Genomic DNA, 18,686 nt, shown 5'->3' with positions numbered 1-18,686 from the left:
CGGAGTTGTGGAGAGAGCTGTGGGGTGGCTGGGGATGGGCTTCGACGTCACCTGCGACTTCCGGCCGGAGTACTGCCGGGGAAAGTTGAGGCTCGTAGCGTTGAACGAGGAAGACAAGCGAGAGCTGGCGGTGCCGGGCTTCGGCTCCTGCAAGGACGTGCCGGCGGACATAAACTGCGATAAGGGCGATCGCATCCGATTCCAGTCGGACGTGCTCGAGTTCACTCAGGTAATTTGATTACATTACTCACTATTCTTTAATTTGTCTTGCAGAAGAGATCAATATACTGCTTGCTTTAACAGCAAGAACAAGGATTATGAATGAATGCATGGTTGAATTGTTGATTGGGGAGGTGAAGCATAATCCTAAACTTGATAAAGTTGCAGATGTCGGAGTTGTTCAACCACAGGAGCTCGATGGCAGGGAAAATCCCCTGCGGCCTCTTCAATTACGCGTTCGGCTTCGAAGGGAGCACATGGGCGCAGGATGCGTCGAGCACCAGGTTCCTCGCCATTGACGGCTACTTCGTCACCCTCTTCGACCTCCGGATCGAACGCCAACCTCTCACGCTCACCAATGGGTCGTCCAGCTGTCCCTTCGACTTGGGACCCCGCTGCAATCGCAAGGTGTTGATTTTGTCATCGAGTTGCAAAATTCTCCATCTGCTCGACACTTTGTCAAACACATAGTTCTCGAATTTCCTCGAATATGAGCTGCAACCACTGCATGAATTAAATCCAGCACGCCTTCCGTGTGCAGGTTCATTGAAGAATTTGGGACGCACGTAATAACAGGGTTGAGTGTGGGAGGGCAGGATGTGATCTACGTGAAGCAGGATCAGCTCCTCCACTCTCTCTCCGTCGGAGCTTAAGCTACACCTTGATAATCTCGGGGACCAGCTGTTCACCGGCGCATGCGTTCTCCCACCGCTCCATTGGAAATCGAAAGAGCATAGGATCAAGGTCTGCATCTCTGTCTGTAATTCGCCCGAATGCGCATGAACAATGTTTAATTATTAACAGGTACCGGAGGCTTTCAATGTGTTTGATCAGCCGGCCAAGTTTCTCGAGGGCGTTCCTCGCGTTTCAAGCAAAGATGTGAGTTTGTTAGCTAGATTGCGAGTGCGAGTTGTATGATTAAATGCCGCCGTACGTCCTGTTGCAATGATTGCTTCGATCAGGGTGTGACAGTAATGTGCTGTAAGAGAGGAGGCGATGCTTCAGCAAGCAGCCACGGCGAGTGGCTCCCCACTGTGCCGGCGACGCCCGACGTCATCAATTTCACCTTCGTCCCCATCACCTCCCTGCTGAAGGGCTCCCTGGCTGCGGTTTCCTATCACATGCCATCAACCTCTACCTTCGATGTAAATACCGAACAATATAAGCCAAAACCTTTTGTAATTCACTAGTGAGAGAGATCTAATCCCTGCAACTGTTTCAGATAAACCTCCTCTATCAGATTTGAGTTACTTTTTGGACTTCCAGTGCCAGAGCAGTTTTTGGGTTTCGACTACAACGACTACCTCTTGGCCCCATGTCCAACATGTCTATTCCTAACCCTTCCCTTACCTTCAACCTTATGGGTCCTACTCTATGTCAACACCACTAAGGTATGCATCCACACTATCGATCTTTCGAACCATATGAATGCATGATGGTCATTGATGCCGTAAAATAAACAGGTTATCGTGAGAAAGTTACCAGTTACGGGAATGAGACTGCACCTCGAAGGCAAGAAAAATGATAGGTTGGTGAATTCCTGAAACAATTTCTACGTGAGAAAACAGAGCATGATCTTATGAACGGAAATTACATTTCGATTGGAACATGTTCAGGCTGGCCATCCACCTGGAGCACCTCTCTCTGACTCCTACGTTCATCGGAGTCCAGCCCGGTTCTGCCATCTTCTGGCGGTCGTCCGATACGATTGTGGCCGCTGCCGCAGAAGCGTACTTGGAGCCGGTGCAATCAAAGAAGTTCACGCGCGTCTGCACAATCCCGGTGAAGTACGACCCTCTCTGGACGACCAGCGGCGGCGGAACCTCGTTCATCGTCACCGGAGCTCAACTCCACGTGAAAGGGAAGGAGTCCTATAACGTGCTTCACCTCAGGCTTCTGTACACCGAGGTGCGTGGCTGCGTCGTGTGCCGGTCGCAATGGCGGCGAGGCCCGTCGGGGCTTTCTCAAAAATCAAACTTTTTCTCGGCGATGAGTGCCGCACTTAATTCCGGCGGCATCGAGAAGGAGAAAGGGCCGCAGCGGGAACGAGAAGTGGTGGTGGACTCCGCCATTTTCCCGAGGGGTCCGCCGGTGCCGGTGGCGGCCCAAAAGTTGCTCAAGTTCGTGGACACTACGCAACTATGCCAGGGGCCTGGAGCATAGTCCCGGGCATTGGCTAGTGACCGGTGCAAAGTTGGACGCGGAGAAAGGGAAGATTAAGCTACACGTTAAGTTCTCGCTTCTCGCTTCTCGCTTCGTTCAAGTGAAGGGCGAGGTTGCCCTTTCTTCTTTCTTCCTAAAATTTTCCATGAATGCTGTAAGTGTTGGCTCAGAATCTACAAATCACACCGGCAGCACAAACAGGAAAAAAAACGAGAAAAGACACCAAGGAATAAAAACCAACGAAAGGAGAAAAGATTTATTGTAGTGAATTGGTTTCTACATACTTTGGCGCTGTATTTATACACCAAACATGATAAGCTCTGACATCACTTAAGCCACACAAATAACGCCATGTAAGCCATAAGAATAGGAAAGGCTAACGCTAGATCCATAAAAATAGGTAAAACTGGGTAAAAAAATTATCAAGATAAAGATAACGACGTGGGAACTTCTTATGTCTGGATTATTTACTCACATTACTCCCCCTAATCCTGACATGGTTGTAAATCACGGACGTCAAGTAGTTGTCGCATGGCAGCTACGCTTCCACTGAAAGTTCGATGCATAGCCTGTCCTGTTAAGGCATGTGTTGCTGTATGACTACCATCTCCGCTTATAACCACTCGTGTGGTTGCAATTGCATCTATGCCTTCAGTTACTGCAGTTAAAGCATACTCCTTCAGAACCGCAGGCACCTGTAGAGGCAAAATACATCCTAAATATACCGAGAGTAACTGAGGATGTTCAGGATAAGGAAAACTTAGGGGGAAAAAAATAGCATCGACTTAAATAGAGATCGAGCATACGGTTGGTGCAACACAACATACCCAACTAGAAAAGAACAAGCCTACAATCTGCAATACCAATAGAAGGTTTCCTCACGCTCGTACGTTTTTTTAAAAAATATTCAATAACTATGAAATAATAAGTACGCTTGATTTATTTTACATCGTCATTCTAAATGGAGTTTGCTTGCTCCTTACATCAAATACCACCTCCCACAAAATCAACTATAAAAAATGAGCTAAGATACCACTGTTTTCAGAACCCAGGTCATAAACATATCTAACAGAATGCCCATCAAAGTCAATTATGGGCATGTCTTTTATCTTAGATTTCAAAACTACCTGAAACAGTCCCATGCTTGGGAGCAAGTCCTAATCCATCACTGAATAAAACAAAGAGGTTAATTAGAAGTTTATAGTCATAAACCAGTGATCTAGACTACTCTCACTTTTAGAGAAAGCTGCAGCTCAATGCTGAGTATTGACAAGTTAAAGAAATAAGTTTGAGTTGGTTCATGACTTACTTTCCGTTTTATGTTACTATTGGTTCTAAATATCTGTTATGTTAGTTATATTTATTAGAATAAATCTCCTAGACTAGGTCCATAAAACCCCTATATAAAGAGGGGCTTGTATCTCTTAATGAAATAAGATAATTGAGTTATTTTTGATAATATGGTATCAGAGCGATACAAGTTAGGTTAGATTTTAGACGCCGATTTTTCTTTTCCTCACGCCCCCTCTCTCTCTCTCTCTTCCGATCGCGATTTCCCAATCGCGCTCTCTCCCGCTCGCGGCTGACTATTCCGATCGCGATTTCCCAATCGCGCTCTCTCCCGCTCGCGGCTGACTACTCCCATCGAGAGCGGCAGGCCGCTTCCGGCTTAGGCGACAGAAGAGCCAGAGAAAGGCGACGCCCTCCTCCTCGTCGGCGTCCACAGGAAGTGCGCGTACGTAGCAGTCGTCCGGCGAAGCCGTGACGCACGCGATCGGCCAGAGGAAAGCAGCGCTAAAGCTAGGGTTTCATCCTTCGTCTCCCACACGGTCGGCGGCGCTCGCACACAGGGAGAAAACGGCTGAAACGAAGGACGCCATCACGGCAACAGCAAGCAGGACTGAGCTCGCGAGGAAGAAGTTCCTCTGTTTCATCACTCGGTCGAGCTTCCCTAGCGTGAGCAAGAGACAAGCTAGTAAGATGGTTCTGGTGAACCTTTCTTTGTCCTCAACAGCGATATCATAAGTACCAGAGCTGGAGGTTCTGCAGCTGCTGGAATCGCTAGTTGTTTCATCGCGCGCTGAGAAGAAGCCCCTCCCTAAGGCGACATTCTTCCCCTTCAGGTGCATAAGGTACTGGATGTTTTTGGATATCATGAGATTCTGACAGAAATTCCTCTTTCCCTTGCTGCATCCTAGAAAGCAATCAAGACTTATTGCTCTGTGCATTGCCTTTAAAAGAAGAAACTCTGGAAGCTTTCTTAGGATGCCCTCTGTCACAACATTTGTAGCTAACCACTTTTAGGCGCAATCAATTTCGCTGCTACTTGCTGCTGTCATTGGCGCCCACCGCTCCACAATATTCAGAAGTCCAGAAACCTAGATACAGACATTTTCTTGAAATTTGGAACATTGTCGTTCTTCGTCTCACAACAGCACCAAGTTTGGTCTTTTGGAGTTCATATCTTTGGACTTCTTTCTATCGTGATGGATATGGTGCTTGTCTCTGCAGAAGAATTTGCCAAGTTCTCTCAATATCAGGAATCACTTAAGTCTTCATCTTCCTCTATCACTGCTATTGCTGATTCAGGTAACCACAATACATGCCTTGTTTCCTCATCCTCTAAGTGGGTCATTGATTCTGGTGCCACGGATCATATGACAGGTAATTCTAATCTCTTTTCTACTTTCACGCACAAATCCAACACTCCTATTGTTACCTTAGCTGATGGGTCTTCATCTTGCGTTCGTGGGTCTGGCACTGTCAATCCCACTCCTTTACTTTCCTTATCCTCTGTCTTACATTTACCTAATTTATCCTTTAATTTGCTCTCTGTTAGTCAATTAACTCGCAATCTTAACTGTTGCATCTCATTCTTTCCCGATCATTGTTTATTTCAGGATCTTTTGACGAAGAAGATTATTGGTAAAGGACATGAAAATGGAGGTCTCTACATTCTTGATTCACCTGTCCCAAGATCTCTCGTTTGTTCAGGTGTGAATTCTCCTTTTGACGCTCATTGTAGGTTAGGACATCCATCTCTTCCATTGCTCAAGAAACTCTGTCCACAATATAATAGCGTGTCTTCATTAAATTGTGAGTCATGTCAGTTTGCAAAACATCACCGTCTTAGTTCAAGTCCAAGGATAAATAAACGTGCCATTAGTCCTTTTGAGTTAGTTCATTCTGATATTTGGGGTCCTTGTCCTATTCTGTCTAAACCTGGTTTTAGGTATTTTGTCACTTTTGTGGATGATTATTCTCGTGTAACTTGGTTATATTTAATGAAAAATCGTTCTGAGTTATTTTCTCTATTTTGTGCTTTTTGTGCGGAAATTAAAACTCAGTTCAATATGTCCATCCGTACTTTACGAAGTGACAATGCCAAAGAATATACATCCAGTCTATTTCAATCTTATATGAGTCAGAATGGTATACTTCATGAAACCTCTTGTGTTGATACTCCATCCCAGAATGGTGTGGCTGAACGTAAGAATAGACACCTTCTTGAAACAGCACGAGCTCTTTTATTTCAAATGAATGTTCCCAAGTCTTTTTGGGCAGACGCGGTTTCTACTGCATGTTTTCTCATTAACCGTATGCCCTCCTCTGTTCTTCATGGTGAGATTCCTTATAAAATTTTATTTCCTAACAAGTCATTGTTTCCTATTAATCCTAGGATATTTGGTAGTACTTGTTTTGTTCGGGATGTCCGTCCACAAGTCACTAAATTAGACCCCAAATCTTTGAAATGTATTTTCCTTGGTTATTCTCGTCTTCAAAAGGGTTATAGGTGTTATTGTCCTAGTATTAATAAATATCTTGTTTCAATCGATGTTACTTTCATGGAAGACACACCTTATTTCTCATCCTCACATATCCCGACTTCTCAAAAGGAAGATGATGATTTATTGGTATATTCTGTTACATCCTCTACACCTGTCTCAGAACCGGCTCTTGTCAAGCCTCCTATTATTGAAATATACTCCAGGCGTCGACCTCCTGATTCATGTCCTGCACCTACTACTTCGTCATCAGATCCAATTCCGAATGATGATCTTCCTATTGCATTACGAAAAGGTAAACGCCAGTGTACTTATCCTATCTCTTCGTTTGTTTCTAATAATGGCTTGTCATCCTCTTCCTGTTCTTTTATTGCTTCACTTGACTCTATTTCTATTCCTAAAACTGTCCGTGAGGCCTTATCTCATCATGGTTGGAGAGATGCAATGATAGAGGAAATGAAAGCCTTGGATGATAATGATACTTGGGACTTGGTTGATCTACCTCCAGGAAAACAAGCTATTGGATGCAAATGGATATTTAATGTTAAAGTCAATCCAGATGGGTCAGTTGCCAGACTAAAAGCTCGTCTTGTTGCTAAGGGTTATGCTCAAACATATGGTGTGGATTATTCTGATACTTTTTCTCCTGTTGCAAAGTTGACATCTGTTCGGTTATTTATTTCTCTTGCTGCTACTCATCATTGGCCTTTACATCAACTTGATATCAAGAATGCTTTTCTTCATGGTAATCTTCAAGAGGAGGTGTATATGGAGCAACCTCCTGGTTTCGTTGCTCAGGGGGAGATGGGGCGAGTTTGTCGTCTTCGAAAGACTTTGTATGGTTTGAAACAAAGTCCTCGTGCTTGGTTTGGAAAATTTAGTCAGGTTGTTGAAAAGTTTGGTATGAAGAAAAGCAAGTCTGATCATTCTGTGTTCTACAAGCAGTCAGGAGCTGGTATTATTCTGTTAGTTGTGTATGTGGATGATATTGTGATTACTGGTAGTGATACTACGGGAATTTCATCTCTCAAATCTTTCATTCTCACTCAGTTTCATACAAAAGATTTAGGGGTGCTAAAGTATTTCTTAGGTGTTGAAGTAATGAGGAGTAAAAATGGTATATTTCTATCTCAGAGGAAATATGTTCTCGACTTATTAACTGAGACAGGAAAGTTAGGGGCAAAACCTTGTAGTACTCCAATAACTCAGAACGTGGATCTTACAGCAGATGGAGAATTATTTGAACATCCAGAGAGATATCGAAGGTTGGTTGGAAAGTTGAATTATCTTACCTTGACTCGTCCAGATATTGCATATTCGGTTAGTGTTGTTAGTCAGTATATGTCATCTCCAACGGTTCATCATTGGGCAGCATTAGAGCAAATTTTGTGTTACTTGAAGGGCGCACCCGGACGAGGTATTGTATATAAAAATCATGGGCACACTCGTATTGAATGTTTTTCAGATGCAGATTGGGCAGGTTCTAAAATGGATAGGAGGTCTACTTCAGGTTATTGTATCTTTGTTGGAGGAAATTTAGTATCATGGAAGAGTAAAAAGCAAAAGGTTGTGTCACGATCCAGTGCAGAATCAGAATACAGGGCTATGGCACAGTCTGTATGTGAAATAATGTGGATATATCAACTGTTGACTGAAGTAGGACTCAAAATTTCAATACCAGCAAAACTATGGTGTGATAATCAAGCTGCTATTCACATTGCATCAAATCCCGTGTTCCATGAGCGGACTAAGCACATTGAAATTGATTGTCATTTTGTTCGTGAGAAAATTCAACAAGGCTTGATCACTACAGGATATGTAAAAACTGGAGAACAATTGGGGGACATCTTCACAAAAGCTTTAAATGGGATCCGAGTTGATTATCTTTGTAACAAGTTGGGCATGATTAATATCTATGCTCCAACTTGAGGGGGAGTATTGGTTATAAATATTTGTTATTTTTTATAGACTTTTCCTAGAATAGGTCCCTAAACTCCTAACTATAAATAGGGCCTTATATCTTGTAATTGAAATAAGATTTTTGGTTATTTTTGATAATGTAAATTAAACCATTACTAGAGAGTTTATGTTTGGAGAGCTTGCTTAGGGGGAAAAGACCAGTCCGAGTATACCTGTAGTTCTCCAAGAGACCAAATAACAGGAGGCTGAAATATTTCATCCGAGATTAGTGCCTCCAAGTCTTCGTCAGATATGCGCTGTTCTCATACAAAAAATGAGTTAGCATTTTCGAATCCTTCCTAGAGATCAATTCCAAGTAATTACCACTTTGAACAAATTAAGCATCACAAACAAAGAGGAAGGATGAGTTCAGTGTTATAAGATTGCATTTTCTCCTAAACCATTGGTTGTGGAGCATAGGATCACGTTTTTTAAGTCATTAATGGGCAAAAAGGAGAAAAAAAACTATGATTCTCCCAAGTTACAATAGTTAATTGTTTCTCACCTTTTTCTTCTCAGCAACTTCTTTAAAGCGTTTGAAGACATCATCAAGTTCCTTCCCATCAATCTCATACCCAAACTGAACAAAAAAAAAAATCACAACTTACAATGCAAAATAGTAAATGTTGTTACAAAGCAAATTAATGAAGAAAATGTACCTCCAACAATCTAGACCTCAAAGCATGGCGTCCACTGTAAAGATCAAGTGTCAGTCTTTTTGGAAATATGATATCCTTTACAACATAGACATACTACAGACACAATTCTGCAGATTATTTCAAATTTTTCAACAAGTTTGTCATAAGTATTCTAACATTAGTGCACTAATATTCAAAAAAAATCTTTAATTTGAAATCTATTTATTTAAATTGATCTACAAGATGTTTAATGAGTTTATAGACATTTGCTTCCTATACTGATTTGAGAATGAGTTTGGCTCTAATTGAGCTAGGTAGAAGCCTGAGTTCAATAAGCATGAGTTTAATAAGCATTTTAATAAAACAAGAGTGAAAACAATTTTTAGATGTGTGGCTGGTTGGACTCGTTTACAGCCTATGCATACACTAAGAGAATGAAGATGCTTATTTACTGCTTCCCAGACGTTTAGCTTATTCTGCTGTGCACTAAAAGAAGAATACTGTGCCAAAAGAACATTGATGTAGGACAAGAAATTCAAATGACATCATGGCTTGTGTAAAATTGTAGAATGTTTTAAGATGTCAAGTTGATATAGAAAAGGCATATATTAATATAAATGTGATGTGAGGTATCCGCCTAATGAGCCTCTCTCCAAACAGAGAGGGGACCTAATCGTCATGTCGCCAATAGTCACTTGACGATGCAACCAACACAAGTAAATTAGGACCTTTAAGACGTCTACCAGTCCTTGTTCCCCAAGTCATCCGAAGATCCATCCAAGGGGGCATCGAGGGCAGGTTTGATGGCCCTCTTCCCCTTCTCCTTGATAGAAGGGGATAAGCCCGCAAATAGAGGCCTCTTTCAGTTGCAAGCCTCCCAAGGCCCAAAGGAAGGGGACCCCAGCTAGTGAAAAGGCTCAGCTGCTGGAGACAGATGTGTTAATTCCGCTTTGGAGGCTGTCTTGTTGACCCAAAGAGTGTCGATCATGTTGGTGGCAAGAACCTCATGCTCTGGATGATCGGCCATGTCAACGCAACAACTCCACAGGTGGACTAGTTGCTCCTTGGTTGCCTCAGAAGGAGGCATGCTCAAGCCTAACCTTTGGGTTGTTGAAGGCATTGACACTTCTTCATAAGAATCTCTGAGGAAGATAGTGAAGTCCATCCCTACAAAAGCATGAAAATCAAACAACCACTACAGTTAAGCGTGAAAGGCAAAAAAACTCATTGATAGGACCCTAAAAGCCTAACTTTATGAGCTTCTCTCAGCTAAGTCCTTAAGAATCTCAGAATTGGCCATAAGAGCCTGCAATTCTTTCACCACCTTTTGCTCCTAGAGGGTAAGGCTAGGTGGGGTACATCAGTAGCCCGGAGAGAGAAATCCCACCAATTTGATATTACCCAAGGTAATGGACACAAAAAGCTACATCTTCCATCCTTTTATGAAGAAGGTGGTATACTAAACTTGTTACCAAAGTTGATCTTAAAGGCCGCCATGAACAACCACACTCAATGTTCCCAATTCAACACGATAAGCCTTAATTAGAAATGTAGTCAAATTTCATCAAGAGTTCAACGAAAAGTAGCTAACCAAGAGCCTAAGGGTTCGAAAGAGCCCACCAATAGGGTGAGAATGGAAAGCATAACCTAACTATGAAAAAGTCCACAAAAAATGTAATCATCCTATTCGGGAGCTACTAAGACCTATGATAGCTTAAGGGGACCAAGCAAACATAGCACTTCGACACCTCATACCTCTCGCAGAGCGCGTTCATCTGTCCAACAATCATCATGGATGGTTCGGCGTGAGCCTCCTCAAACTGGAGGTGGAACACTTTTGCCTATACCAAGGGGAAACTAGCATAGTGAGACCATTCGACAATTGAAACTAAAGCTTATGGGGGTTTCAAGGATTGAGAGGAGGAAAACCTTACTGATCAGATAAGAGCTCAATTTGGCACAAAAAAAGCAATAAGTAAGGCTCACAACACTAAAGGAGCATGATAGCACAAGCCCTAGTGCTTGTGGTTGGGCCCTATTTATAGTCATGATAAGTTGTGGATGAAGCTAGGAAAGGGGAAGAAGAGCATACCCTTGCGAAGGACAACTATATATTCACAAGACCTTCACATCAAACACTTCTTAATGGGCCCCAATGTGAGGGTAAAAAATTGATATGTGGTATCTGCTCACCTCAGATAACACCAATTAGGACACACCGTGTGTCCCATAACTAGAGGGATGTGTCATCCCTGATAAAATGCCCCATTTGGATGTCCTTGTTTTGCACTAACGTTGATGGCCAACGAGGAGGAGAACAAACCAATATCACGTACAAGTAGGGTTGTAAACAAGTCGAGCTTTATGGTATTCAAACTTGTCTGATAAGATAATCAAGTCGAGCCGAGCCGGACTTAAATGAATCAAGCCATTGAAATGATTGTTCAAGCTTGGCTTGATTGCTGTTTTATGAGCTTGAGATTGGTTCGTGTAGATGTTATCAAGTTCTCAATTCAAGCTTGTTTGATTGTTTGAAACTTTTACATTTTAAATTTGTTTATTTTGAAATTTTTTCTTTGTTTATTTAGCATGTTGATAAGAGTTTTATTGATGAACATGATTCAAAAATATTGTTCATGACATTGTTCACGAACGTTGTCCATGAACGTTAACAAGCTAAACACATATGTGTTCAGGCTTATTTGTTTTGTTTAATGAGTTGTTCAACTGTGTTTATTTAATTGATCTTATGTGTATTGAATGAACATAAACAAACTCTTACTAAGCCGAACACCAAGCTTGTTCACGAATGTTCGATTCATTTACAACCCTATCTACAAGAGAGGTCGATAGAGCCATCCCAGGTTAAACATGCTTTTCTTTCTCCATCAGAAGACAAGACAGAAGACCATTCCTCACCTCTCCCTAGTGTGGAGGTCATAGGATATGATTGAGATATGAATGGTAGCCACTTTGGCCCTATAAAAGGCACAAAGGAAGCATGGATGAGCTTCTTCTATAACCCTCAAGTACCACAACCTACACTTCAAGATACTGTACAACACACCTCAGCCAAAACCCCTAGGCAACTCGACTCTCAAACTCCAACAAGCTTGGCAAACCTACATTAGGCATATTCAACCATCCAACTCAGAAGGCCACATCATCTATTAGGCCCAAACCTCAATAAGATGAAACATGGAAGAGCAGTAAACTCTCAAAAGTAATAATAGTCTCACTGAAAGGAAAGAAGTGAAGCACTTATCATCACAAACTCTCTTGGAATAGAATGAAAAGGCCTAAGCCATACCTAAGCTTTCCGAGGACAATGCCAGATTCATTTGCACGAGCTAATCCAATGTCTTCAGGAGAGATAATTTCATATGTACCCTTGTGTTTAAGCATCCCATCCTGCAAAAACTTAGGTCAGATATCAATGCCGAAGTGCAAAAGATAAGCACAAAAAGAATGCAAGCACAGATGTGGTCCGAAACCCATAAGATTTCCCTAATCCGAAACCAAGAAAATTTGATTTTATTGTTGACACAATCAATTTAGAAACCAACAAGTAACATTAATTTTATTGGACCATCTTGTTGGGTAAATTTGCTGCTGCTTCCTTTGAGACAAATTATCCCACATGTATTAAAATTTCAATGATCTTCCAATTTCTTGTGTATAGCTAGTGAATAGCAAATGATTTATCTTGTGCAAATAGTTATTTGTAACTGTTTGTGTTGCCACCTTTTTTTGTATTTGTCTTTGTACATGCTGTCCTACCTTGTTGGGAGAAGTTCTCATATGCTACATATGCATAATATGTTAAAGTACTACATAGAACCTAACATAGCACAAAAAATTGCAAGCATAGCATCAATATCTTAACAAGCACCTGGTGGATGCCACTTTCATGAGCAAAAGCATTAGCGCCAACAATAGCTTTGTGTGGTTGTACATGCAAGCCTGTATATTCAGCTACCTGAAACATTAATCTAAATTTAAGCTTATTGCAAAACAATAAATAAATAAACTCTACAAGGGAAAACATTTGGTGATCAATTTTTAAAGTACCATCTTGCTTGCCATCACAATGTGTTTTGTGTTAATTCCAGTATAAAGACCTCCAAGAAGTTCCTGACGACACTTCATGGCAATAACAACCTGCAACAAGCAAACAAAGGATGAAGAGGCATTTATAAGATATCAAAAGCCAAAACAAAATCTTAGTTATTTGAATCCTGCAGAAAGTATTTGATAACACTTTACACTGTTCAACATCATGATAATAAGGATCAAAACAATTAACAAGTTTACATTGTTGATGGTTCTTATTTATTTGAAGAAAAATCTTAAATATATCTTAACTTCTAGTTCACTTCTTGTCACTGAAGAACACATTGAACAAATAGCTGCATAACTACCTCTGAATTTCAAGGGACTAATTTCTTACCATCTTAAGCATAAGCATACCCATGAGGAAAACATTGACAACACCTAAACATGATCATGATGCTTTTTGTCTAACCTTTGGACTATATATCTACGTAGCTGGTATGGGAGTTTATGCTAGCAATATATAATGCTAGTAAAATATTTTTGCAAGAGACAAGAAATAGGAAGAATGATGGATACCAATTCCAACTCAAAACATATTGAATTTTCCAGATCCTGTGGAGATGACATGCAAATGAACATCAACAGGTTTCTTTGTAATAATTCATAGTCATATCTTGTTTAGTAGATAAACTATTTAATAAAGTTAATTTATCACTATTCATAGTTCTACTCTGTTTTAAGCTATCGATGGATCATTAATCTATTTATATATAAATTTCTGCGGTATTTTGATATTAAATCAATTGAATGGCTATGGATTCATAAGCTTTATGTTAGCATTCACATTTAAATATCCTACATGTATAAGCTCTATCAAAGGATGTGTGCTTTGTTTTAGGCAAAAGAGAAGAACTTCGTGCTTCTCAAACTAAAATATGACGTGGCTGCCTTTTGACAATTGCCCCTGTCATTGTCATTCATTGTGACCCATCAATTTGTGTAAAGCTAAAAGGATAACTCAGTGCACGAAGTTCCTGCCAATGTAAGGTCCTAAGGAAGAATTTATTGTATACAATCTTATCTTGCATTGTAAGAGGCTTTTTCTGCGACTTGAACCCGTGACCACCAGGTCACACGGCAACAATCTATGTAAAGCTATTACATATTTTTCACAACCAGCTCAAATGAGAAAACCCATGGCCATTATTAGGTCCAACCACTGACCAAAATTCTTATGCACACGGTCATAGTAACTCCCTCATTGAAGCTTATTAACCCTCATTGTTAGTATAAAATATAGTGAGATGGCAGGATGACAAAACAAGGAGGATCTTGTATGTGAGATGCTAGCTTGGAGACCTATATGGAACCAAGATAACCAGAAGCATACAAAAATCATATAACAGTATGGCATTTAAAACAAGCATTAAAGGATTGCGTCTTCTGTTAATGATGCTTGTCAGCCTACAAAACACTGCATACTACATATCTGTTTAATCAGCATTTTAAACCGTGGAACAGTATGATATCTATGACATATTCTAAAATATAGTTAATGCAATGATGTCATCAAGCCTTTGCAACCACTGCCACAGACTATAATTTGTGCAACCGTGTGACACATAACATGACTTAGCACCAACTAATGACAGCCAGCAGAACAATCAAAATTTTGGTACTTTAATCATCCATAGATGAAAACATTTGCAGGACAGTGGTAAAAAGAATCTTTGTTTCTGGAAGAAAGATGTTAATGAAAAAATCAAAAGAAACCTCAGTACTTGAACAGCATGTGCCCCTTTTTTTCACTGCATGTGATGAGGCCATTTATATATTAATCATACCTCCTCCAAAGAAGCATTTCCAGCTCTTTCACCAATACCATTGACAGTGACCTCTAGTTGCCTTGCCCCTGCATAAGCGCCCTGAGATTGGATTGCCAAAATAAGTGTGTACAAAGAAGATATAAGAAAACACAGGACTGTATGCTATACTTACTGCTAATGTGTTCGCAGTTGCAAGTCCAAGGTCATTCTGGCAGTGAGTAGATATAATCACATTTTCAATACCAGGGGTATTTGCCTTTATGTCAGCAATTAACTGTCCAAATTCAGATGGAAGAGTATATCCAACAGTGTCTGGGATGTTCAGTGTCGTTGCTCCAGCTTTAATTACTTCCGCCAGAACATGATACAGAAATTCCCTATCAGATCTGAAAGAGATGGCCACTAGAATCAGAATTACACTTCCATTATTCGAGTTCAAGTTAAGAGAGCAGGAAACCTGCCGGCGTCCTCAGGGCTAAACTCAATATCCTGGCACCCAAGACTCTTGGCATAAGCCACCATGTCACGAGCAATGCTCACCACTTCCTCCCTTGTCTTCCTCAGCTTATGCTCCATATGAATCTCGCTCGTGGCGATGAAGGTGTGCACTCTCGGCTTCTTTGCATGTCGAACCGCCTCCCACGCGGCATCAATATCTCTCTTATTGCACCTTGCCAACCCACAGATCACAGGTACATGCCCATCATCGCCAATGGGATGGTTCCCTACCTCGATGGCAATGGAACGGACGGCGTCGAGGTCGTCGGGGCTGGAGGCAGGGAATCCGGCTTCGATGATGTCGACCCCGAGGCGGGATAGGTGCCGGGCGACAACGAGCTTCTCGTTGCTGGTCATGGTGGCGCCGGGAGACTGCTCGCCGTCGCGGAGGGTGGTGTCGAAGATGCGGACGTAGTTGGGGTCGGAGATGCGATTGGGGACGTACTCAGGGCGAGAAGGGAGGGAGCATTTGAGGGATCCTCCGGCTAAGATCGGCGGTCTGTGAACTGTGGAGCGGGTGGGGAAGGCGAATGAGCGGGAGGAGAGAGACGAAAGCCATGAATTAGGGAGGAGACCGGAGCGGGGAAGAACGAAATCTTGACGGCGAACGCTAGTAGATGAGAAGCAGGCGCTAGAGATGGCGAGCGAGAACGCCATGGGAGGGAGGTGGAGGCGCGAGCTAGAAGCGGAGGAAGACGGCGAGCGTCGTGTCTTATAAAATAGGGTTTAAGAGGATCCGGTTCGGCTACTTTGTCTTTCTTATGGGCGTTTTAAGCACTCGATTGTTCGTTTCATGCGGCTGAAGTCACTTAAAATAAATAAAATATAGTGAATAAAAAAAAATTGAGTAAAATAAAACAATGTGTTTAGAACTCACAAGCCCATTTGTCCTTCCATTGCTAAATTGAGTAAATTCAACAGAATAAAATACAGAAAAGAGGCATCGAAGAAGAAAACCATTTATTTCTAGAACATAACTGAGTTGGTTATAACATAGTAAAATTATAGAAGAGGACAAGAGTTCAAATCCTAATAAAATTAAACAATACCTCTGCGTCCTAACAAAATTAAGAACTTCTCCGAAACCAAGAATTGATTCCCTGTGAAGCCAGGCTTGATGAATCCCTTTCATGAGGAGTTGCAGGACAGCATACCTGGGCATTAACCTCTTCTCCAGGCACATCGCTAGAACATATGGATACTTCGATGTCAACTCTGGTTCCCATTCCAGCTTCTCTTTCACGAACTCCATTCTCTTTCTCACGTTCTCAATCGACACGCCCAACACGGTAGGATACCTTGCAAAAGCCGCCACGATTTGGTCCTGCGACCACCCCAATCTCTTCAAGTTGTCAACTTTCGCATCCCACACTCTCTTGGACATTCTCGCATACAACCCGAGGGCATTGGCGAACGTGAGCTTCAGCGGAGAGATGCCCACCTTCTTTATCGCGTCGAGGGCCTCGTCGAAGCGACCTAACAGGAACGCGTTGCCGTGGATGGTGAGCAGCTTGGAGATTACTTCGTCAGAAGCGCCGTAAGCCCTCAGAGTCTAATTCCGTTGGAGGCCGTAAGACCTAACAGGAACGCGTTGCCGTGGATAGTGAGCAGCTTGTTTAAGGCTCCGGCTGCGTTTTTTGACTGATGGCTAGATTTTCTCTTAGATTTGACTACCTTGACTGACGTATCAAATCTAGATTTTTTGGGGTCTAATTCCTAGTTTTTGCTATAAATAGAAGTTCCTCCGCGTCACAGTCCAACAGTCCATTCCAACAATATCTATGGCTTCGTCGGCACCTTTGCTACTCTTCCTCTGTTCTCTTCTCCTTTTATCGCGTTCATCTTTCTCCAGTGCGGCCACTTCGCGACCTCATGCCCTCCTCCTCCCGGTCACTAAAAACGCCGCCACCCTCCAGTACTTGACTCGCGTCCGCCAGCGCACCCCCGCTGTCGACGTCACCCTCGTCGTCGACCTCGGCGGTCGCTTCCTCTGGGTCGACTGCGACTCCGGCTTTGTCTCCTCCACTCGCCGTCACATCCCCTGCGACTCCCCGCAGTGCGCCATGTCCGGCTCCGGCATGTGCGGCGACAACGTTTGCGGCCTCCTCCCCGGTAACTCTTTCATCGAGACTAGCACCGTCGGATCCCTCGAATCCGACGTCCTCTCCGTTCTTTCCACCGACGGGTATACCTCCGGCCCCCTCGTCACCGCCTCCAGCTTCCTCTTCACCTGCGCTCCCACATCCTTGCTGAAGGGACTTGCTAGGGGCGCTAAGGGCATGGCCGGCCTCGGCCGGAACAAGGTCGGCATGCCGTCTCTGCTCTCCGCTGCCTTCCACCTCCCCCGGAAGTTCGCTATCTGCCTCCCCTCGTACGCTGGGCCGGGCGCCATCTTCTTCGGAGACGGACCCTACCAATTCTTAGGCACCTACAACCCCGACGTAGCGCAGTATCTAGCCTACACGCCGCTCTTCGTCAACCCGGTGAGCACCGCCGGCGCCTCCTTCGGGAATGAGAAGTCGGCTGAGTACTTCATTGGCGTCACGGCGATCCGCGTCGGCGAGAAGGCCGTGCCGGTAGACGCGAAGCTGCTCGCCATCGGCAAGGACGGTGTGGGCGGGACAAAGATCAGCACGGCGACGCCCTACACGACCCTGCATACGTCGATCTACAAGGCGGTGGTGGGGGCCTTCGCGTCGGCGCTGGCGGGGGTACCGCGCGTGCCGCCGGTGGCGCCGTTCGGGCTCTGCTTCGAGGCAGCGAAGCTGGGGAGCACTAGGGTGGGCCCGGCTGTTCCAGCGGTGACTCTGGTACTGCAGGGCGAGGGAGCGAACTGGACGATGTGGGGGGCGAACACGATGGTGGAGGCGGGCGCCGGGGGGAAGGTGCTGTGCCTGGGATTCGTGGACGGCGGAACGAGGCCGACGACGTCGATCGTCATTGGGGGGCATCAATTGGAGGACAACCTGCTGCAATTCGATCTGCGGAGATCGAGGTTGGGTTTCAGCTCCTCGCTCTTGTTCTATCAGACCACTTGCTCCAACTTCAACTTCACCTCCAGGCTGCTCTGACTTCAACAAATTGGCACTTAATTTCTCCGTAAAATAAACGAGGTTAACTAGGAGTGGTTTCGATCGTAACTAAGGTTTGTAGTGTTGGAATTTTGAAGTTTTATGCAGTGAATGGTTTTGTGTTGGTGTTTATTTGAAGGCTTTGAGATGAATCACGAATTCAAATCAATGTCGAGCTTAATTTTAGTCACAAACAAGCAAACTATACTTCTCATAAAGTCAAGTTGCCTTGGTTCTTAAAAAAAACACAAGTTGGTTTGGATCAGGATAGGGTAAGGATGAGGATGAGAAGATGGCACACAATGCTTTACTGTCAAATGTTGAGACAGCAAGAAGGCAGGATGTAAGGAATACTCATAGATGACAGAAACAAGAAGGCAAACGAAGTGTGCAGGAAGCTGCTACGGAGTGGATTGCCAAGATTCTTCTAGAAATCAGACTAAAAGGAGTGGCTATTGGAGAAACAGAGTA

At 43.3% G+C, this 18,686-nt stretch overlaps 2 protein-coding genes and 1 pseudogene across 2 annotated transcripts; 2 read left to right on the top strand and 1 right to left on the bottom strand.

Moving 5' to 3' along the window:
- Positions 1–4: 4 nt before the first annotated feature.
- Positions 5–2,647, top strand: LOC141816580 (MACPF domain-containing protein At1g14780-like; annotated as a pseudogene).
- Positions 2,648–2,867: 220 nt separating this feature from the next.
- LOC141816579 (2-isopropylmalate synthase A-like) lies at positions 2,868–15,805 on the bottom strand. The gene is made up of 11 exons (XM_074704327.1): positions 15,104–15,805; positions 14,819–15,032; positions 14,665–14,745; positions 12,836–12,925; positions 12,657–12,743; positions 12,075–12,175; positions 8,786–8,819; positions 8,632–8,706; positions 8,300–8,383; positions 4,242–4,517; positions 2,868–3,077 (listed from the first exon to the last, which is right to left on the bottom strand). Exons 1-11 carry the CDS (start codon positions 15,799–15,801, stop codon positions 2,868–2,870), a joined length of 1,950 nt encoding a protein of 649 aa, XP_074560428.1. The 5' UTR covers positions 15,802–15,805.
- Positions 15,806–16,920: 1,115 nt separating this feature from the next.
- LOC141816592 (putative aspartic proteinase GIP2) lies at positions 16,921–18,488 on the top strand. Its single transcript, XM_074704340.1, has one exon. It carries the CDS (start codon positions 16,926–16,928, stop codon positions 18,213–18,215), a length of 1,290 nt encoding a protein of 429 aa, XP_074560441.1. The 5' UTR covers positions 16,921–16,925; the 3' UTR covers positions 18,216–18,488.
- The last annotated feature ends 198 nt before the right edge of the window (positions 18,489–18,686 follow it).

Source organism: Curcuma longa, unplaced genomic scaffold (genome assembly GCF_044706935.1).
Source record: "Curcuma longa cultivar G26 ecotype Majalengka, Jawa Barat unplaced genomic scaffold, ITB_CL_G26_1.1 contig_17336, whole genome shotgun sequence".
Taxonomy (NCBI): domain Eukaryota; kingdom Viridiplantae; phylum Streptophyta; class Magnoliopsida; order Zingiberales; family Zingiberaceae; genus Curcuma; species Curcuma longa.
This window is presented reverse-complemented; position numbering and strand designations above follow the sequence as displayed.

Coding starts and splice junctions, on each gene's coding strand:
- LOC141816579 (XM_074704327.1), bottom strand. CDS start 15,801: ATGGCGTTCTCGCTCGCCATCTCTAGCGCCTGCTTCTCATCTACTAGC. Junction 8,707..8,785: donor TGAGGTCTAGATTGTTGGAG/GTACATTTTCTT, acceptor TTTTTTGTTCAG/TTTGGGTATGAGATTGATGG. Junction 8,384..8,631: donor AAGTTGCTGAGAAGAAAAAG/GTGAGAAACAAT, acceptor GTATGAGAACAG/CGCATATCTGACGAAGACTT.
- LOC141816592 (XM_074704340.1), top strand. CDS start 16,926: ATGGCTTCGTCGGCACCTTTGCTACTCTTCCTCTGTTCTCTTCTCCTT.